The sequence below is a fragment of the Oncorhynchus mykiss genome, chromosome 6 (assembly GCF_057628025.1).
Source record: "Oncorhynchus mykiss isolate SJ-2025 chromosome 6, ASM5762802v1, whole genome shotgun sequence".
NCBI classification, from domain to species: domain Eukaryota; kingdom Metazoa; phylum Chordata; class Actinopteri; order Salmoniformes; family Salmonidae; genus Oncorhynchus; species Oncorhynchus mykiss.
In genome coordinates this window covers 36,450,257-36,472,431 of record NC_143027.1, presented here as the reverse complement: position 1 = coordinate 36,472,431, position 22,175 = coordinate 36,450,257, and the positions used below count along the sequence as shown (strand labels likewise).

The following is a 22,175-nucleotide window of genomic DNA, read 5'->3' as shown; positions in this document are numbered from 1 at the left end:
TTCCTTCAAACAGTCACCCACACACACTGACAAAGAAAACACACACCCCCTCACACACAAATCAACACATGTACGCGTTTACTGTATCAAGAAGGCACAGGTGGTGGGTGAAACTCAAAGAATGTATCATTTATTTCTACAGGGTACAGAGGAATCCAGCTCTCAGTGTTGAGGAAACAGCCAATACAAGACAGCATGTAAGCCTAGTGGCTGATGCAACTACGCTCAACCCTCTCACCTTATTTGTAGGGAGGCTTGTGTCAGAACATACCATATGTCTTAAGTCACATCTTCTAAAACACCAGAGAGGTCTAGGGCGTTGTACAGTGCAAGTCTTCTAAGGAGTAACATAGCCTAGGTCAAATACCATCAATAGATTAGGCGGTCCAGCCACCCAAATTAGATCATTGCTCGAGGTTCCTGACAGAGCAGAGACCAACCCCCAACCTAATGTTTTCCTGTCAGTCCCTGACCCCATCCCTCCATCCCCCGACCCACGTTACACACCCTACTCCCTTCCAGCCTCATGCCATCAAGGTCATCTGTTCTGATACACACTTCATGTAACACACAGAGAGAGAGAGAGAGAGACGCACACAGGCAGAGATACACACAGGCAAACGCCTGGGGAGCACAAGAAAACAGGGGAGCACACGCAAACTGGGGAGAACACGCAAACTGGGGAGAACACGCAAACTGAGGAGAACACGCAAACTGGGGAGAACACGCAAACTGGGGAGAACACGCAAACTGGGGAGAACACGCAAACTGGGGAGAACACGCAAACTGGGGAGAACACGCAAACTGGGGAGAACACGCAAACTGGGGAGAACACGCAAACTGGGGAGAACACGCAAACTGGGGAGCACACGCAAACTGGGGAGAACACGCAAACTGGGGAGAACACGTAAACTGGGGAGAACACGTAAACTGGGGAGCACACGTTAACTGGGGAGCACACGTAAAGGCTCTCTGCGGAGTACAGGCTGGCTGGCTTGTGTAACACACTGTTGCACCCTCAACAACTACTGTGATTATTATTATTTGACCATGCTGGTCATCTATGAACATTTTAACATCTTGGCCATGTTCTGTTATAATCTTCACCTGGCACAGCCAGAAGAGGACTGGCCGCCCCTCATAGTCTGGTTCCTCTCTAGGATCCTTCCTAGGTTCCGGCCTTTCTAGAGAGTTTTTCCTAGCCACTGTGCTTCTACACCTGCATTGCTTGCTGTTTGGGGTTTTAGGCTGGGTTTCTGTACAGCACTTTGTGACATCAGCTGATGTAAGAAGGGCTTTATAAATACATTTGATTGATTGATTGATTGATTGATTGTGCTCTCACTCACACGCATACAATGACTGAAGGTGGTCCCAAGTGGCTCAGTTAGTGGAGAATGGCGCCTGCAACGGCAGGGTTGTGGGTCCGATTCCCACAGTGGACCAGTATGAAGAAAGAAAATAGTAGTATGAAAATGTACGCACTCACTACTGTAAGTTGCTCTGGATGGGACCTTCTGCTAAATGGCTGAAATGTAAACAAGGGTCATTGGGTGTGTTGGTGAGGGTGAATGAGCAGGTGCCGAGTGGAACTGGAAGTGTAGCATAGAATACAGATATCTCAGAATCTATCCTCGTCGTTCCGCTCAACTCCTTCTCTCTGTTTTTCCTTCCTTTGTCTTATTTTATCTCACACTCTACACTCTCAGAAGAAGAAAAAAAGCGTTACCTTTTAGGCAGGGTTTCTGTTGTGTGGCGCCAGACATCTGAGAAATGTACCGGACCCATATGCATTGGGGTGCGTAACCTGATTAGGGCGTCCACCCACGGTGCTCAGAATGACAGGAATCACATTTACATTTTGGTCATTCATATTCACAGAACATGCAAATTGAGGATGAAACGATGTGCCGGGGCCCTTCTTACCGAATCCTGATGTGCACTTTGAACATGTTAGAATAACAGTCCACATTTACTTTTCCTCAGCCAACAAGATGAGTAATGAACAGCAGAATCACTGGCCTATGTCAATCTACTATCACCCATAGCAGAAAAGCGTACCTATTCCATTGGTCAGCTTGTCAGGAAAGAAAAGGTCTATTCCAAACCGACAGTTGCGGGACGATAGATCCCAAATTCATACAACGAGGCTACATAAGAATTTAAACAACGTTAAAAGGAATGAGTCAGATGCAACAGATCAGAACTTTTAGCTTAAAATGTTGATAGACTATGATGCTCAACAATGCACACAAGGCAGCAAGCAGTATCCTCGGGAGAGTTCGTTCCATAATGCAATTAGCAGGAAAACACAGTTGTCAAAAGGGCACGGCACATGCGAGCGGTTTCATGTGACAGAGAGGTACATATCAATTTGAAATGTAGAAAGAGGTGAGATCTAATAGGCAAAAACTAGCATGGGTTGCTAATACGACTTGGGTTGTGTCTTTGGCTACTGGACAATGAAAGAAAGTTGATACAAAATAATTGCCTCCACAAATATGGTCTGATTTTGGCTCGGCTACTTTGAAGCAAGGTAAGACATGCCTCATAATATGTCTAAAAAAAAATGTTTAGGTTTCAAACAATTAAGTATATGTTTTGAAAATGCATACTGCTTCCAGATCATTGCAAAGTGGCGTTTTTATTTATCGGCTTTTCAAAACAAACAAAAACATTGCCCAAAAGACAGCTAATACCGGTTAATAGAAAACCCTGAAGTTTTTACTATTTCTCTGTCTTTCTCCATCTGTTTCTTCTTTCTTTCTCTCTCTCTTATTTTCTTTAACTCTGTCCCTGTCCTCTCCTCGGTGTTGTCCCTGACCTGTGAGCTCCTCCTCTGCTCTGGGCAGGGACGGAGAAGTACGGAGAGGGGGACAGGGAGAAGGACAGAGAGGTACGGAGAGGGGGACAGGGAAAAGGACAGAGAGGTACGGAGAGGGGGACAGGGAGAAGGACAGAGAGGTACGGAGAGGGGGACAGGGAGAAGGACAGAGAGGGGGACAGAGAGAGGGACAGACAGATGGACACAGAGAGGGAGAGGGACAGAGATATGGACAGACAGGGGGGACAGAGAGCGACAGACAGATAGACAGAGAGGGACAGAGAGGAACAGGGAAGTGTAAGGTATCCACCGTGTCATAGCTCCTGACTCTGCCCTTCCTGACACATGGCACGTGCAAGTCAGCACGCACACACACACAGCCCAGCTGGGAGGGAGAGGTCTGCCTGCCTGCCTGCCCCACTACACCACTCCTCACAAAGAGAAGGGGAGAAAGGAGGAGAGGAGGGAGGGAAAGGGAGGGGGCGGAGCCACCAAAAGCACTCCAGCACCAGCAGAGGGGGAGGAAAGTGAAGGAGGAATAGTGTTTTTGAAAGACTGGTCTTTGTGGGAAAGACTTGGGACTGAACGAAAAAATAGAGGGAAATATGAGGAGGCAAGGAATGGGTGGAGGGAAGATGGTGGAGAGATGGGGGGGAGGGGTGAAAGGGTGAAAGGGTTTAAAGTAGTAGTGGAAATAATACCCGTACATACTGTAGTTGACAAAGACAGTAGAATTGATAGCAGATGATGTCACTAACGCAATGAGGTTATACTGTTTAAATCAGTACTAACTTTCAGTTGGAACACTTTGGGGAGGAGTCTGACTTACGACCCATCCATCAAAGACAGACAGACAACAAACAGTACAGGGAGGGAAAATATTAGAGAATAAAACAACTACGGTGCAACAACATAACACCTAGGGGGAGGGCTACACTGGGAGAGAGCGAGAGAGGGGGGAGAGATAAAGAGAAGGAGAGAGAGAGAGAGAGAGAGGGAGAGGGAGCTAGAGAGAGAAATGTATAGATAAAAGGGAAAGAATCGGGTGAGAACCTTCCCCAGCCCCTGCATGGCGGCGTGTTGCTAACATTAGCCCCCCCCCCCCCCCCCCCCCATCATATGTTCAAGTCAAGTGCAGCCCGTTTTAAAAGGTCCAGCGATCTCCTTGCCTGTCGCGCTGCAGAGAACCTATAGCATCAATCGCCTTGCTCTGTGTCATGCTTTACATCAACTACTACATACCCTACATATCCAACAACCATGACGTTTGTTGTAAACAAACATTTTCAAGCCACTTGAGGCCCTCCTGTATCGCCTATAAGTTTGTAGCCTACACTCGTAGAAAAAAAAGGTGCTATCTAGAACCTTAAAAGGGTTCTTCGGCTGTCCCCATAAGATAACCTTTTGAAGAACCCTTTTAGTTCCAGGTAGAACCTTTTTAGTTCCATGTATAACCCTTTCCACAGAGGGTTCAACATGGAACCCAAAAGATGTCTACCTGAAACCCAAACGTGTTCCACCTGGAACCAAAAAAGGTACTCCTTTGGGGACAGTTGAAGAACCCTTTTGGACCCCTTTTTTTCTAAGAGTTTAGCCAACTGGATCCATGTGTTTTCACACCAGACTCCAATACTGTATCATGAAAACTCAAAACAGAGCTACAGGGATAACTTCTAAATCCTGTCATATAGTCATGGTTTGGCGGAGAAAGGTTGTGGATTGGCTGGATTCATTACTGTACTATACAGAGTTGGTTCCTGTGTAGTGCTGTACTATACAGAGTTGGTTCCTGTGTAGTACTGTACTATACAGAGTTGGTTCCTGTGTAGTGCTGTACTATACAGAGTTGGTTCCTGTGTAGTACTGTACTATACAGAGTTGGTTCCTGTGTTGTACTGTACTATACAGAGTTGGTTCCTGTGTAGTACTGTACTATACAGAGTTGGTTCCTGTGTAGTACTGTACTATACAGAGTTGGTTCCTGTGTTGTACTGTACTATACAGAGTTGGTTCCTGTGTAGTACTGTAATATACAGAGTTGGTTCCTGTGTAGTACTGTACTATACAGAGTTGGTTCCTGTGTAGTACTGTAATATACAGAGTTGGTTCCTGTGTAGTACTGTACTATTCAGAGTTGGTTCCTGTGTAGTACTGTACTATACAGAGTTGGTTCCCAGTCTCCGAGAGAGAGAGCAGCCAGCAGAGAGGTGAGAATTTAAGACATGACACAACAGCCTCCTCCTCCTCCCTCCATTCATTTTTCATTAACCGTGGCAGGCAGCGGTGCTCGGCCGCTCAGCCATTCTGTCCTCCAGGAGAAACCAGACGCCATCCGGCACGGACGAGAGCCACAACACTTCAACCACACAGGGCAGCGCCAATGAACCATGCCAGGACTTAAGCCAAGCCACGGGCACTCAGTCAGCCCCACAGACAAGACCCATGACGGGGAAGAAACATGACTGGGAACTGGGACGAGCGTCTGTTAGAGAGCATTAATTAGAAAAGACACATTACAAGAGAGCTGCTGATGACAGTCAATCCCTTCTTGACATTTGAGTGGTCCCTGGAGTCTGCATCAGGGGAGGTGAATTAGTGGGTGAATGCAGAACATGAATCAAAATGTCATTTCGGATCCCATTGGGGCTCAATATGTTTCCTGAGCATCTTGGTTGGTGAGTAATACGGGGAGACAGTCACTTGATTTGAAGTGGTTTGCATAACGGTTTGATGATTTCTGAGTAATAATTCCAGAATATCTGACGTAACCAATGGGAAAGTAATCACGAGGAATGATTGTTCGTTGTGCTCGACAAGTTTCGTTCTTAAGACGTTGCGAGCTGTCATCTATAGGACACGAGTGCATTGAGACTCATAGCGGAAAGCACTGACACTTGGTCAATCACATTCAACAATCGGCTCCATTTGAGTTCAATTCCTCTACACGGGGGCACTATAAAACCCCACCTCCTCAATCCAACAAACAGTAGATGGACATTTGGCAACAGGCATCAGGACCATGATTACGTTTCCATGCACAGTAATAATTTGATATTAAACTGATTATGGCAGTAGGCAGATAATGCAATAGTCATGCAAACAACTTACTCTGCTTATCTAAAATCGGCGTCAGGTCAAAGTTGAAGTAAGCATACGCCGATTAAAACACCTGGTTTCCTGAGCCATCTTTCAAATGATTAGGACGTGTCAACACCTTAAAATCGGTGTTCCAGGGGTGTATTTGATCTGTGCATGTGTTAGCACCAGCCGAGAGAGCCTCCCTCTTTTGCCCGAATCAAGTGAGTTCAGAACAACTGAATGAATGAAGTGAGTTCAGAACAACTGAATGAATGAAGTGAGTTCAGAACAACTTAATGAATGAAGTGAGTTCCGAACAACTGAATGTATGAAGTGAGTACAGAACAACTGAATCTATGCGACTTAGCAGTCGTTTTCACATACAAACTTTATATGTCCGAACTCAGAATCAAATACGCTTCCCAAAAAGAACATGGTCGCTGTGGTGGAACGTTTATTTTGACTAAGCGATTTTCTGCATTTATCAGAGTCCCATCAGGTAGCCTGAATTCAGATATGTCCATGTAAACAGGATTATTGGGGAAATAGATTGTTTATTTTTTTAAATGTAACTATTATATTCATCTGACTATCGACAGTAATCGCATCATTGTCTGCCTGTAACCGTATTCAGTGACAGGTCAACAACAACAAAAACGACGCTGAATGTAACTAACCTGGAAGGCCGCACGCTCCCCCCCCCCCACACACACACACACACACATGCAACCCATCTCATCACAGTTCAAATTACAGTGATGTCATCTGCCACTCACTGTTACCACATAAACGAGGTCACGGTTAACCCTTTCTAATCTAATCGAGGGTGGGGATTCCACAACATGGCTGTGTTCCAAATGACACCTTATTGCTTATATAGCTAGTGTTTGACTAGGGCCCATAGGAGTAGGTTGTCATTTGGGACACAGTACAGTTCAACCAAACCTGCTAGCGCTGTACTTTCCATTTGTAATCAGAAACACAATGACTAATTCATGTCTTTGCTCCGTCTACCTTTCCGGTAACCAGTCTACATGTATCTGCAGATGGTGGAAGTGCACATTTGATGATAGAAAAGGAAATAACTGCGTATGAAGAGAAGAGAAATCACGCCAGCACAGTCTGTTGTAACCGCTCACGTTGCTCTAGTGTTTCCTGAAGAGATACTACAAAGACCAGTAACCCTTCTAGAGCTGAAACTAAATGTTAAAAAACAGCAGTGTATACTTAAAATGTATACAATATATGTACAGTTGAAGTCGGAAGTTTACATACACCAAAGCCAAATACATTTATACTCAGTTTTTCACAATTCCTGACATTTAATCCTAGTACAAATTCCCTGTCTTAGGTCAGTTAGGATCACCACTTTATTTTAAGAATGTGAAATGTCAGAATAATAGTAGAGTGATTTATTTCAGCTTTTACTTCTTTCATCACGTTCCCAGTGGGTCAGAAGTTTACATACACTCAATTAGTATTTGGTAGCATTGCCTTTAAATTGTTTAACTTGAGTCAAACGTTTCGGGTAGCCCTCCACAAGCTTCCCACAATAAGTTGGGTGAATTTTGGCCCATTCCTCCAGACAGAGCTGGTGTAACTGAGTCAGGTTTGTAGGCCTCCTTGCTCACGCACGCTTTTTCAGTTCTGCCCACAAATGTTCTATAGGATTGAGGTCAGGGCTTTGTGATGGCCACTCCAACACATTGACTTTGTTGTCCTTAAGCCATTTTGCCACAACTTTGGAAGTATGCTTGGGGTCAATATCCATTTGGAAGACCCATTTGCGACCAAGCTTTAACTTCCTGACTGATGTCTTGAGATGTTGCTTCAATATATCCACATCATTTTCCTTTCTCATGATGCCATCTATTTTATGACGTGCACCAGACCCTCTTGCAGCAAAGCACCCCCACAACATGATGCTGCCACCCCTGTGCTTCTTCCTTGCTGAGCGGCCTTTCAGTGTATGTCGATATAGGCACGGTCAACATAAGTGTCTGTAAACTTCCGACTTCAACAATATATATATATATTTGTATATTGTATGTGTACACTGGAGAATTAAAGAGTGAAAACTTGATTTTTATAGAGTGCTTCTTCAACAGGGCGTTGTTTGTGTGGATGTATGAGCCAGTCTTGACTATTTTCCAGAATGATCCTTGAATCATGACAACAACAGATGGTGACCAACAGCCTCAGCTGATGAGAAGTATGTGTCAGCACTTGGACCGTAGTAAGTTCACTGAGTTCAAAAGTAGCATGACAACCAATTCCCTGACCGTCTGAACATGTATAACGGAAACCGTGAGGATCATTAGCGCGACAAGAAAAGCCTACGGCTAAACTTGAATCTCCTTCCTCATATTCAACTGGCCCAAACTCAACTTTGACAACCAATCTTACAATGAAAGAATCCATTCAAAAAACAAGACATACGTCAGAATACTGGACATTGATTAGCTATGCCAGTCTCTCTAAACAGATCGCCAGTTCAGCGACAGCATGGGCGGAATCCTCCGTCTGAACCCAGAGCTCAGAGATTCACCTCGTATATAAACACACAAGCGTGCCACGACTTGGCAGACCAGAGAACAGCGGCGCGCCAGCACTTAGAGGCCACGTGCTAGAGGTTACTATAGTTCACACACACACACACACACACACACACACACACACACACACACACACACACACACTCTGCCAGATAAACATGTGCGCATGCGTGTCTGTCTGACCCGCTAACTTTTACTCCCTCGGCCGACTTCCGAACTCTGAGAGGAGGGCCCGATCCCTGGCTCCTGAACCTGTGGGTACGGTTCCTCCTCCTCTCCTCTTTCTCTCATCCTCCTCCTGCTCTCGCTGGCCGCCTCTCTCATCACATGCCTGGATCTGCCGCCAATCGCCGCCCAGCCCGGGACGCTTCAAACCCGGCCCAGCCTCGTCGCCTGCCACTTAATCACAGCAACCTAGCACAAAACGCAGCCGCCAGATAAAGCCTGCGCTCTGAGCTAGCAGCCATGCAGCCAGCTAGAGGGGGAAGATAACTAACTAACTACACACTGCACCGCGCTGCAGTATAAGTCTGTTCACACGCCTGCCTTTTTAAAGGCCTCTCTTCTCCTGTGAGATGGAGCTCAGACAACTCTGAACACAAACCACACGTGGTCACCGGCATGAGCGCCAACAGACAGATGACATGTGGATGTCTATTTACTGTCAGTTTGTCTGTTGATCAAGGGCTAGTGTAAAGCTCCATGATATAAGTGCACGCGTGCACACAAACACACACACACACCGGTTTCTGCAGCACTATATGCCCTTCCTCCCTTCTAACGTCTGCAAGCCTCCAACTACTCTTCTCTCTTTTAAACCAACAACACCAAGACAAACAGAACAGACACACGGGGAAATCGCAGACAGATGACAGCCCAGTCAGTGTATCTGTCAGTCCCCCCCCCCCCCCCACTGCGGTAACACGAGGATTCAAGCCCTCCAATCCCACTAATAACCCAGAAATACAGCACATAATAGGCCGTCTGAAAGAGTAGCTCTGTCTCCACAGTATCTGCCCCAGGAGTCTTCCTCTTACCTCTGTTGCCAGACTGGGCTTTACCGACCAGGCTTTCCTGTAGTCCTCAATATGTCCCACCTTTCCAGCCATTCAGGAGAGTGAGAAAGGGAGAAGGAGAGAGAGAGAGAGAGAGAGAGAGAGAGAGAGGGAGGGAGAGAAATGGGGGGAGAATAACAATCAATCGAACAATGCGACAAGAGCTTTCCAAAGAGACGACACGTCAATCCAGACAACATGAGCACCTAAAGAATACCCTGTCTTCATAATCCCCTTCTCGAATTCTCTCCTCCTGACAGGAAAGGACCCTAACACATATCACTTCTATTTGCCTTCAAATGGCAAGCCAAGCCGGCGCGTCCCCACTGCTATGAGCGAGTGTGAGAGACAGTGAGAGAGCAAGGATTCTATTTTAAATGATAGAATTATGTAATGCATCAGGAACGAGGAGGATAGCCTCTGATCACGATTGTAGCAATGTGCCTTTGAATATCACCATGACAACATGCACATATACAATTATTCTGTAAATGGTCATGCATTACAGCGTCTTTATAATTCATATACATTATTCACGCATAGGTTACGGTCAATGCGATGATAATAACACGTTTAAATAATCCACTCCATCACACTAGAAAGGGGCTGTAACAGTAACAGCAGTAATAATTGAAGTCCTGAAACAATGAACACAGAATAGCAGCAGTGTACATTGGATATGCCCCTCTAACCACTTCTAGCTGTTGAGAGTGCCGGCAGTGTTTTGTCTCCAGCTAACCCTCCTGGTCTCTCCACCCCCCTCTCTTCTATCTCAAATAAACCCCACAGACTCCCCTCTCTCTCTCCCGGCTCTCTGTGTCCCTGTCCGGCATTCTGCCTGGTAATTAATATTTACCCAGTGTGCCAATCTGTCTTGGTGTGCTGCTCTCTCTCTCTCCGCCGGATGGCCGTATCCCCATCAGAGGACTCAAGCTCCCTCTCGTCTAACCTCTACTATCACTCTCTCTCTCTCTCGCTCTCTCTAGTCTGTGCTCCAACCCATTCAGGAAGCCATCTTGTGTTTTTAATCCTGTTTTACATTAGCCCTAGTACACACACATTCTCTCCCTCCCTCCCTCCCTCTCTCCCTCCCTCCCTTCCTCCCTCGTTCCCCTATGCTAATAGGTCTACCGCACACACACACGCACGAGTGAGGATATTTTTTTCAAATCCAGCCTCTGTGATCGTTTTCACTGCTGCTCTACACACTACCTCCCCCCATTCCTTCTCCTTTCTTTAAACCCCCCTCCTCCCTCCTCTCTTTCTCAGTCTTTCCATCGAGTAAAACTAACTGCACTCGTGATGTGAATACTCCCCCCTACCTCCTCTTCAACAATACACTCGCATGAACACACGCACACACACGGCCGGCGAAACGTCACGCTACACACCGCACACAAAGAGAGTCAAGCAACCAATCAGCGGCCAGCCTGAGCTCTGCTGCTAGGGTGAAAGAGAGAGAGAGCGAGAGAGAGGGAGGGGGGGGGGGGGTCTGTGTATGCTTGCTTGCACATGCAGCCCTATATCGAGTTAGTGAGAATAACACAGAGAAAGAGAGAGAATAAGAGAGATAGACGGAAGGTGGACTGGGGGATGGGACCTCTCTATGGCTGTCAATTATCTCCTTGAGCTCAGCTTCCCTAAACAATGCCTCTGGTATGTGGTATAGCTGAAGACCATCTGTGTCAGGGCTGCCTGCAATAACTGGACTGGACTACAGTGCACAGTGCACACACACGGACACACACACACACACAAACACACACACACTCTCTGTGTACCGGGGAACAGACACTTACACAGCAACACAGCCATTTAAACATGCTGACTCAAGATCCATACACACAGATATAATGTAGCAAACATTTCTGAATTGTGCAAATTTATGGAAATGTGTACAAACGTAACACAAGGTAGAATATGAAACATATTTTTGTACCGTGTGAACACTGTGTTGCACAGTTCATTGACAAAAGTTCAAATGAAATGAGAGAAAACACACTGCCCTAATTAGTATTATTCTGATAGACTAAATAACCCCCAAGGTTGTACAGTAAAATGACTTCCCCTCCATTCTGAGTTGTTCTCTTTTAGGAAATTGACCCTACGAGATTAACATACCGATCATATTTAGGAGGTCTGGGGGGGGGGGGGGGGTTTGTTTATGTCGGTTTTAAAGGGAGAGAGATCTGCTAGTACCATCTCAGATGCAGGTAAAATATGCTCTCGGTTTAGCTTTCACTGACACTAGTAATGTGCCTCTGAATGACAGCCAACTATTGAACAAAGTTGTATCTGGGGTTTACCAGTTTCTTCTACTTTTAAGTCTAGGTGAAGGGGGAAAAGTGGCCGTTGTCATTTCCAAGCTTCACAGAGTGCCAGGCACCTGTAGCGCCGATGTATATGAGCTTACCTGGATTCCTTGTTGTTAGTTACACAGGTTTACTGACAATCTCTTTTGAGAGAAGTGTAAAAACATTTTAAACAGCCATTTAGTCAAAGAAAAAGCACAAATCACAAAAATAAAGAGAACGAGTTCATGTTGAAGACAGAGAGAGAGAACGACAGAGAGAGAGAATGACAACGAGCGAGAGAACGGCAGAGAGAGAGGATGACAACGAGAGAGAGAGAGAACGACAGAGAGAGAGAAGGACAACGAGAGAGAGAACGGCAGAGAGAGAGAGGATGACAACGAGAGAGAGAGAGAACAACAGAGAGAGAGAATGACAACGAGCGAGAGAACGGCAGAGAGAGAGAGGATGACAACGAGAGAGAGAGAGAACGACAGAGAGAGAGAAGGACAACGAGCGAGAGAACGGCAGAGAGAGAGAGGATGACAACGAGAGAGAGAGAGAACGACAGAGAGAGAGAAGGACAACGAGAGAGAGAGAGAACGACAGAGAGAGAGAACGACAGAGAGAGAGGATGACAACGAGAGAGAGAGAGAACGACAGAGAGAGAGAGGATGACAACGAGAGAGAGAACGACAGAGAGAGAGAGGATGACAGAGAGAACGATTGAGAGAGAGAGAACGACAGAGAGAGAGAATGACAACGAGAGAGAGAGAACGACAGAGAGAGAGAGAGAACGATAGAGAGAATGACAGAGAGAGAGAGAACGACAGAGAGAGAGAGAAAGACAGAGAGAGAGAGAACGACAGAGAGAGAACGACAGAGAGAGAGAACGACAGAGAGGGAGAGAACGACAGAGAGAGAGAGAACGACAAAGAGGGAGAGAGAACGACAGAGAGAGAGAGAAAGACAGAGAGAGAGAGAGAAAGACAGAGAGAGAACGACAGAGAGGGAGAGAATGACAGAGAGAGAGAGAATGACAGAGAGAGAGAGAGAACGACAGAGAGAGAGAGAATGACAGAGAGAGAGAGAGAACGACAGAGAGAGAGAGAACGACAGAGAGGGAGAGAATGACAGAGAGAGAGAGAATGACAGAGAGAGAGAGAACGACAGAGAGAGAGAACGACAGAGAGAGAGAGAGAGACAGAGAGAGAGAGAAAGACAGAGAGAGAGAGAACGACAGAGAGAGAGAACGACAGAGAGAGAGAGAGAACGACAGAGAGAGAGAGAGAACGACAGAGAGAGAGAGAGAACGACAGAGAGAGAGAACGACAGAGAGAGAGAACAACAGAGAGAGAGAGAATGACAGAGAGAGAGAGAACGACAGAGAGAGAGAGAATGACAGAGAGAGAGAGAACGACAGAGAGAGAGAGAGAACGACAGAGAGAGAGAGTGGTAGTAAAGCAAGCAACCAGTCAGTGATACAGCGTTTGTGATGCCTTTCTGAGCCTCAGCCTCTTATATGGCTGGCATGGAAATTCCCTGCTCTGACGTCACTCAGAGTGTGTGTATGTGTGTGTGTGTGTGTGTGTGTGTGTGTGTGTGTGTGTGTGTGTGTGTGTGTGTGTGTGTGTGTGTGTGTGTGAATGTGTGTGCATAAAGGGGTGTGTTTATAGTAAGCGGTACAGCAAGAGCGGTACAGCAAGAGCGGCTGCGCAGCGTGTTTGTGTTATGGGTGGCGACCGAGCAACGTCATTGTACCTGCCGGCGTGCCGTGGTTCCGTTGTGTGGCACGCCTAAATTACCGCTCCAACATGAGTGATACAAATATCTGAGCTAAAGTCTGTTAGCCTCGACTCAGACACGCGACTCTAACGCCGGACGTTTGTGGACTACTCTGCCTTGGGTAGTGTAGTATATATCTCCAACTCATCTCATAGTCAGCACTGACTGATCTGATTACACTGCACCTGGCCTCCCCAGACAGCCCTCCCCATTTTCTCTCTCTCTCTCTCACACACACACACACTCTCTCTCACACACACACACACGCACGCACGCAGGCACACACACACACACACACACGTTTGAGTCATTTAGCAGACGCTTTTATCCAGAGCGAGTTAGTGTATTCATCTCACAATAGCTAAGTGGGAGAACCACATCTCAGTCATAGTAGATATATTTTCCATGAATAAATGTGCTATTAGCAAAGTCAGTGCTAGCATACACACACGCACACACACACACAAAATCCCATCTGCTCAATGACATTACTGTAATCCTGTTGTATAAATAACCTCCCCCAACTCAATCTCAGCTAATTCCCACGTACTCTGTATGTCAGTCTCCCTCACAGATAACTGTTCTGGTAACCAGGACGTCACCATCTCCCTTACAACTTTGGTTACAACAAATTGAACAAGTGAAGCAAGAATGAGTGGTGTTCAGTCTGGTGTAACCGGGCTACCAACCCGGCAACCCTCCAATATCCTCCTCACTCACCCAGACCTGTGACAACCCACTCCCACTCCCACATCCCTCTAGACTAGGACAAGAATCAGGGGGAGGGAGACTAATTACAACCACTTTAACAATGAGTTGTAAAAATCAGCAACTCACAGGGGGAGGAGTGGAAAGAGGTGGCCGGCTGTAATTACAACACTATTAACAGTATTAATTAACTAACACTCTGACTTCCCACAGCCGTCCCCTCTGTCCTCTCCTGTCCTTCTCCCCTCTGTCCTCTACTCTCCTGTCCTCTACTCTCCTGTTCTCTACTCTCCTGTCCTCTACTCTCCTGTCCTCTACTCTCCTGTCCTTCTCCCCCCCTGTCCTCTACTCTCCTGTCCTTCTCCTCTCCTGTCCTTCTCCCCTCCTGTCCTCTACTCTCCTGTCCTTCTCCCCTCCTGTCCTCTACTCTCCTGTCCTTCTCCCCTCCTGTCCTCTACTCTTCTGTCCTTCTCCCCTCCTGTCCTCTACTCTCCTGTCCTGTCCTTCTCCACTCCTGTCCTCTCCTGTCCTGTGATGTCCTTGTCCTGTTCTCTCCACTCCTCATGTCCTCTCTAAATTACCTATGTGGCTTATTTAGCCTCGGGTTAAATAAAAGTGGCAGTAGACATATAAACACCATATGCATCTTTAAGAGTAATGTACATAGGCTATACTAGTCTTGCGTGGCCTTCCTTCCAAATTATAAGCCTGGCCTCCTGTGACTAAGGCAATAGAGGTGTAAACACCACGAGATGTGTGGTCAGACCTCGTGTCTGGAGAGGAGAATAATAGATGGAGATGATGGGATGTGGTTGCCAAGGCAATGGGGACACAGCTGGTGGACCTACACAGGGGCCAGAGAGGACAGAAGAGGAGAGGGGGATGTGAGGAGAGGGAGATGTTCAACCTCTGCTCAATATAGTTCACCTAAAGAGCACAGCTACAGCTTCCTCTCTCTGTCTATCCTACTTACTGCTGGCCTAACCAATACAATCTTACACTGTAAATACAGTTGAAGTTGGAAGTTTACATACACCTTAGCCAAAAACATTTAAACTCAGTTTTTCACAATTCCTGACAATTAGTCCTAGTAAAAAGCCCCTGTTTTAGGTCAGTTAGGATTACCACTTTATTTTAAGAATGTGAAATGTCAGAATAATAGTAGAGAGAATTATTTATTTTAGCTTTTGTTTCTTTCATCACATTCCCAGTGGGTCAGAAGTTTACATACACTCAATTAGTATTTGGTAGCATTGCCTTTAAATTGTTTAACTTGGGTCAAACATTTCAGGTAGCCTTCCACAAGCTTCCCACAATAAGTTGGGTAAATTTTGGCCCATTCTTCCTGACAGAGCTGGTGTAACTGAGTCAGGTTTGTAGGCCTCCTTGCTCACACACGCTTTTACAGTTCTGCCCAGAAAATGTATATGAGATTGAGGTCAGGGCTTTGTGATGGCCACTCCAATACCTCGACTTTGTTGTCCTTAAGCCATTTTGCCACAACTTTGGAGGTATGCTTGGGGTCATTGTCCATTTGGAAGACCCATTTGCGACCAAGCTTTAACTTCCTGACTGATGTCTTGAGATGTTGCTTCAATATATCCACATCATTGTCCTCCTCATGATGCCATCTATTTTATGAAGTGAACCAGTCCCTCCTGCAGCAAAGTACCCCCACAACATGATGCTGCCACCCCCGTGCTTCACGGTTGGGATGGTGTTCTTCGGCTTGCAAGCCTCCCCCTTTTTCCTCCAAACATAACGATGGTCATTATGGCAAAACAGTTCTATTTTTGTTTCATCAGACCATTGGACATTTCTCCAAAAAGTACAGTCTTTGTCCCCATGTGCAGTTGCAAACCATTGTCTGGCATTTTTATGGCGGTTTTGGAGCAGTGGCTTCTTCCTTGCTGAGCGGCCTTTCAGGTTATGTCAATATTGAACTCGTATTACTGTGGATATAGATACTTTTGTACCTGTTTCCTCAAACATCTTCACAAGGTCCTTTGCTGTTGTTCTGAGATTGATTTGCACTTTTCGCACCAAAGTATCTCTAGGAAACAGAACGCGTCTCCTTCCTGAGCGGTATGATGGCTGCGTGGTCCCTTGTGGAGGTCTCCAATTCTTTTTCTGAGGTCTTGGCTGATTTCCTTTGTTTTTCCCATGATGTCAAGCAAATAGGCATTGAGTTTGAAGGTAGGCTTTGAAATACATCCACACGTACACCTCCAATTGACTCAAATTATGTCAATTAGCCTATCAGAAGCTTCTAAAGACATTACATAATTTTCTGGAAGTTTCCATACTGTTTAAAGGCAGTCAACTTAGTATATGTAAACGTCTGACCCACTGGAATTGTGATACAGTGAATTATAAGTGAAATAATCTGTCTGTAAACTATTGTTGGAAAAATGACTTGTGTCATGCACAAAGTAGATGTCCTAACCGACTTGCCAAAACTACAGTTTGTTAACAAGAAATTTGTGGAGTGGTTGAAAAATGAGTTTTAATGACTCCAACCTAAGTGCATGTAAACCTCTGACTTCAACTGTATACACATCATGTAAAGTGTTGGTCCCATGTTTCATGAGCTGATATAAAAGATCTCACAAATTGTCCATGCACACAAAAAGCCTATTTCTCTAAAATGTTGTGCACAAACTTGTTTACATGCCTATTAGTGAGCATTTCTCCTTTACCAAGATAATCCATACACCTGACAGGTGTGGCATATCAAGAAGCTGATTAAACAGCATCATCATTACACAGGTGCACTTTGTGCTGTGGACAATAAAAGGCCACTCTAAAATGTGCAGTTTTGACACACAATGACACAGATGTCTCAAGTTGAGGGAGTGTCCAATTAACATGCAGATTGCAGGAATGTCCACCAGAGCTGGTTTCAGAGAATTGAATGTTCATTTCTCTACCATAAGCCAACCCAACGTTATTATAAGGAATTTGGTAGTACGTCTAACCAGTCTCAGAACCGCAGACCACGTGTAACCTCGCCAGACAGGGACCTCCACATCCGGCTTCTTAACGTGCACGATCGTCTAAGACCAGACACCCGGACAGCTGATGAAACTATAGGATTGCACAACCGAAGAATTTCTGCACAGACTGTGAGAAACCATCTCAGGGAAGCTCATCTGCGTGCTCGTCATCCTCACCAGGATCTTGACCTGACTGCAGTTCGGTGCTGAAACTGACTTCAGTGGGAAAATACTCACCGTCGATGGCCACTGGCACACTGGAGAAGTGTGCTCTTTACGGATGAATCCCGGTTTCAACTTTGCTGATGGCAGACAGCGTGTATGGCTTCATGTGGGCGAGCGGTTTGCTGATGTCAACGTTGTGAACAGAGTGCCCCATGGTGGCGGTGGGGTTATGGTATAGGCAGGCATAAGCTACGAACAACAAACACAATTGTATTTTATCAATGGCAATTTAAATGAACAGAGATACCGTGACGAGATCCTGAGGCCCATTGTCGTTACATTCATCCACCACCATCATCACATGTTTCAGCATGATAACGCACAGCCCCATGTCGCAAGGATCTGTGCGCAATTGCTGGAAGCTGAAAATGTCCCAGTTCTTCCATGGCCTGCATACTCACCAGACATGTCACCCATTGAGCATGTTTGGGATGGATCGACGTGTTCGACAGCGTGATCCACTTCCTGTCAATATCCAGCAACTTCGCACAGCCCTTGAAGAGGAGTGGGACCACATTCCACAGGCCACAATAAACAGCCTGATCAACTCTATGCGAAGGAGATGTGTTGCTCTGCATGAGGCAAATGGTGATCACACCAGATACTGACTGGTTTTCTGATCCACGCCCCTCCCTTTTTTTATGGTATCTGTTACCAACAGATGCATATCTGTATTCCCAGTCATGTGAAATCCACAGATTAGGGCCTAATGAATTTATTTCAATTGACTGATTTCCCCATATGAACTGTAACTCAGTAAAACCTTTGAAATTATTGCATCTTGCATTTATATTTCTTTGTTCCGTGTAGTTTGTGTTGTCATGGCCTTATAGTCTAATGCTTAAACACATTTGTACACAAACACACATGTACACAAACATGTACACAAACACACATGTAGACAAACACACACATGTACGCAAACAAACATGTACACAAAGACACATGTACACATACATGTACGTACATACAATCGCCCACCCTCTTTCTCTGTGAGGGGATTGTCATTATTAGTCACATATCATCTAGAACTCTGATCTCTCTAATCACACTGTTACCAGGGTGCAATGGTCTGTTTCTATGAGAAAGTCACCATCAATATCATATACAGACGTGCTCAAATTTGCTGGTACCCCTCCACAAAAAAATGAAGAATGCACAATTTTCTCTGAAATAACTTGAAACTGACAAAAGTACTTGGCGTCCACCATTGTTTATTCCATATTTAATAGAAATCAGACTTTGAATAGAAATCAGACTTTGCTTTTGATTTTTTTATTCAACATAATACTGTAAATAATAAAACAAAATGAAAATGGCATGGACAAAAATTAGGAGACCATTAACCTAATATTTTGTTGCACAAGCTTTAGAGGCAATCACTGCAATCAAATGTTTTCTGTGGCTCTCAATGAGACGTATGCACCTGTTAACAGGTCGTTTGGTCCACTCTTCCTGAGCAAACCGCTCCAGCTGTCTGAGGTTTGACGGGGGCCAAGTTTCAGCTCTTTCAATAGATGTTTGATAGGACTCAGATCATGACTCATAGAAGACCACTTCAGAATAGTCTAATGTTATGTTCTTATCCATTCTTGGGTGCTTTTAGCTGTGTGTTTTGAGTCATTATCCTGTTGGAGGACCCATGACCTGCAACTGAGAGCGTAACGTTGTGCGCTAAGAGTCGGGAAGCAAGTTCAGGGAGTGAGTGTTTTAATAAAATAAACGGAACATAATACACAACATGAAACACTAACAGCACACAGACATGAAACTGAAACACCTGGGGAAGGAACCAAAGAGAGTGACATATATAGGGAAGGTAATCAGGGAAGTGATAGAGTCCAGGTGAACGTTACGATGGTGACAGCTGTGCACCATAACGCGCAGCCTGGTGACCTAGAGGCCGGAGAGGGAGCACACTGACAGAGAGAGGGTTTTCTGACACTGGGCAGTACGTTTCACTCCAGAATGCCTTGATCGTCCTGAGATTCCATTGTGCTCTGCACAGATTCAAGGCACCCTGTGTCAGGCGCAGCAAAGCAGCCCCAAAACAGAACCCAGCCTCCATGTTTCACTGTAGGTATGGTGTTCTTTTCTTTGAAAGCTTCATCTTTTCCATCTGTGAACATAGAGCTGATGTGACTTGCCAAAAAGCTCCAGTTTTGACTCAGCATTTTAGCAAATTCCAGTCTGGCTTTATGTTTTTCTTTCAAAAGGGGAGTCCTCCTGGGTCTTCTTCCATGGAGGCCACCTTCGCTCAAAAAAGTGACGGATGGTGCGATCAGAAACTGACGTACCTTCACCTTGGAGTTCAGCTCGTATCTCTTTGGCAGTTATCCTTGGTTCTTTTTCTACCATTCGCACTCTCCTTCTGTTCAATCCGGGGTTGATTTTCCTTTTGTGGCCGCTCCCAGGGAGGTTGGCTACAGTTCCATGAACCTTAAACTTCCTAATAATATTTGCAACTGTTGTCACAGTGATATCAAGCTGCTTGGAGATGGTCTTGTAGCCTTTACCTTTACCATGCTTGTCTATGATTTCCTTTCTGATCTCCTCCTTTGCTTTCTCTGGTCCATGTTCAGTGTGGTGCACACAATGATACCAAACTGCACGGTGACTACCTTTCTCCTTTTAAATAGGCTGAACGACTGATTTACAAGATTGGAGATATGTGTGATACTAATTAAATAAACTAATGAGCTTGAAATATTACTATAATCCAAATATTTATTATCTTTTCTAAGGGGTACCAACAAATGTGTCCAGGCCATTTTAGAATATATTTGTTGAATAGGCAATAATTCATCTCTTTTCACAGCTTCTTTGCTTTATTCTATGACATACCAAAGGCATGCAAGTATACATGATAAAATAGCTTTACATTTCATCACTTTTCAGGAAGAAATAAGCATTATTTCAATGAGCTTTAAGGGTACAAACTAATTTGAGCGCGTCTGTACATACTGTTTGTCTAACTTTTAACTAGACCTAAACTAAGCAAAAAAAGAAACATCCCTTTTTCAGGACCCTGTCTTCAAAGATAATTCGTAAAAATCCAAATAACTTCACAGATCTTCATTGTAAAGGGTTTCATCACTGTTTCCCATGCTTGTTCAATGAACCATAAACAATTAATGAACATGCACTTGTGAAATGGTCATTAAGGCACTAACAGCTTAAAGCAATTAGGTCACAGTTATGAAAACTTAGGACACTAAAGAGGCATTTCAACTGACTCTGAGAAACACCAATGAAAGATGCCCAGGGTCCCTGCTCATCTGCCTAAACATGCCTTAGGCATGCTGCAAGGAGGCGTGAGGACTGCAGATGTGGCCAGGGCAATAAATTGCAATGTCTGTACTGTGAGACGCCTAAGACAGCGCTACAGCTGATCGTCCTCGCAGTGGCAGACCATGTGTAACAACACCTGCACAGGATCGGTACATCGGTACATCACACCTGCAGGACAGGTACAGGATGGCAACAACTGCCCGAATTACACCAGGAACGCACAATCCCTCCATCAGCGCTCAGACTGTCCGCAATAGGCTGAGAGAGGTTGAACTGAGGGAAATGTCCAGAAACTTGCAGGTGCCTTGATAGAAGAGTGGGGTAACATATCACAGCAAGAACTGGCAAATCTGGTGCAGTCCATGAGGAGGAGATGCACTGCAGTACTTAATGCAGCTGGTGGCCACACCAGATACTGACTGTTACTTTTGATTTTGACCCCACCTTTGTTCAGGGACACATTATTCAATTTCTGTTAGTCACATGTCTGTGGAACTTGTTCCGTTTATGTCTCAGTTGTTGAATCTTGTTATGTTCATACAAATATTTACACAAGTTAAGTTTGCTGAAAATAAATGCAGTTGACAGTGAGAGGACGTTTCTTTTTTTGCTGAGTTTACAAAGCTAAAAAGGCAGCTACAGTAAGAGACAGAAAGACAGCTACATGTCAGTGTTACTATTACTATGGTTCAGACCCTAGCTACTGAACAGCAGGTTGAATAGAGGAAGAGTTCCCCTAGAGTTCACTGGTATAATCTATGGTGGCCATAAACATTCTACTTTTAACAACAATGGGACTGAGTGAGAACCTCTGGAAGGTCATATATCCAATCCATAAACACTAGCTGGGCTGCTTCTGTATTCCTCTCTGAGACAGATAGAAGATGTCCACATGAGTATCATGTTAGATATAGCTGGACGTTTCTACAATGTTAGGCTATAAAAATGGTATAGTCCCTGAATATGGAGTTACTAAAAGTGAATGCAAGACAATAAGTTAGGATAAATCCATAAACGTAAGTTATTCCCACTCAGGACTACTAAAAAGTCTGGATTTACAACTCCTCTCCAAGAACCTCATCTTCAACTATGACCACATGTGAGGTCTAGGTAACCAATCACATTCAACTATGACCACATGTGAGGTCTAGGTAACCAATCACAGATTGGGACAGTGAGTGTCTGAAAACAAAGGGGACAGAGTGACCGAGCAGGGGAGGGCAGTCCAGGAGGGAAGCCAAGATGTCCTGTGATTGACTGAACCTGTTCCCCCCTCTTCAGACCTTTCCCTCTGTCCCCAAGGCTGCAGGCCACCATGTCCTTACTGTCATCCATGTCCCTGTCTACAGAGTCATCCCCCCATCCTG

The 22,175-nt window shown here is 45.2% G+C and overlaps 1 protein-coding gene across 2 annotated transcripts in view; it reads right to left on the bottom strand.

The window, feature by feature from the left end:
* Nucleotides 1-22,175, bottom strand: part of LOC110525859 (methylcytosine dioxygenase TET3) — a 57,075-nt gene that overhangs the window by 32,271 nt on the left and 2,629 nt on the right. The window contains exons 1-2 of one of the 2 annotated variants that reach the window (XM_036980014.2): nucleotides 10,369-10,873; nucleotides 9,495-9,554 (exon numbers count right to left, since the gene is read on the bottom strand). Coding sequence is in view for 1 of the 2 variants with exons in the window: in XM_036980012.2 (XP_036835907.2) it covers nucleotides 9,495-9,554 (60 nt within the window). In the remaining variant the exon portion in view is untranslated. Of the gene's footprint in view, nucleotides 1-9,494; nucleotides 9,555-10,368; nucleotides 10,874-22,175 lie in introns of those variants that run through there. The other variant, XM_036980012.2, reaches the window with a different exon arrangement.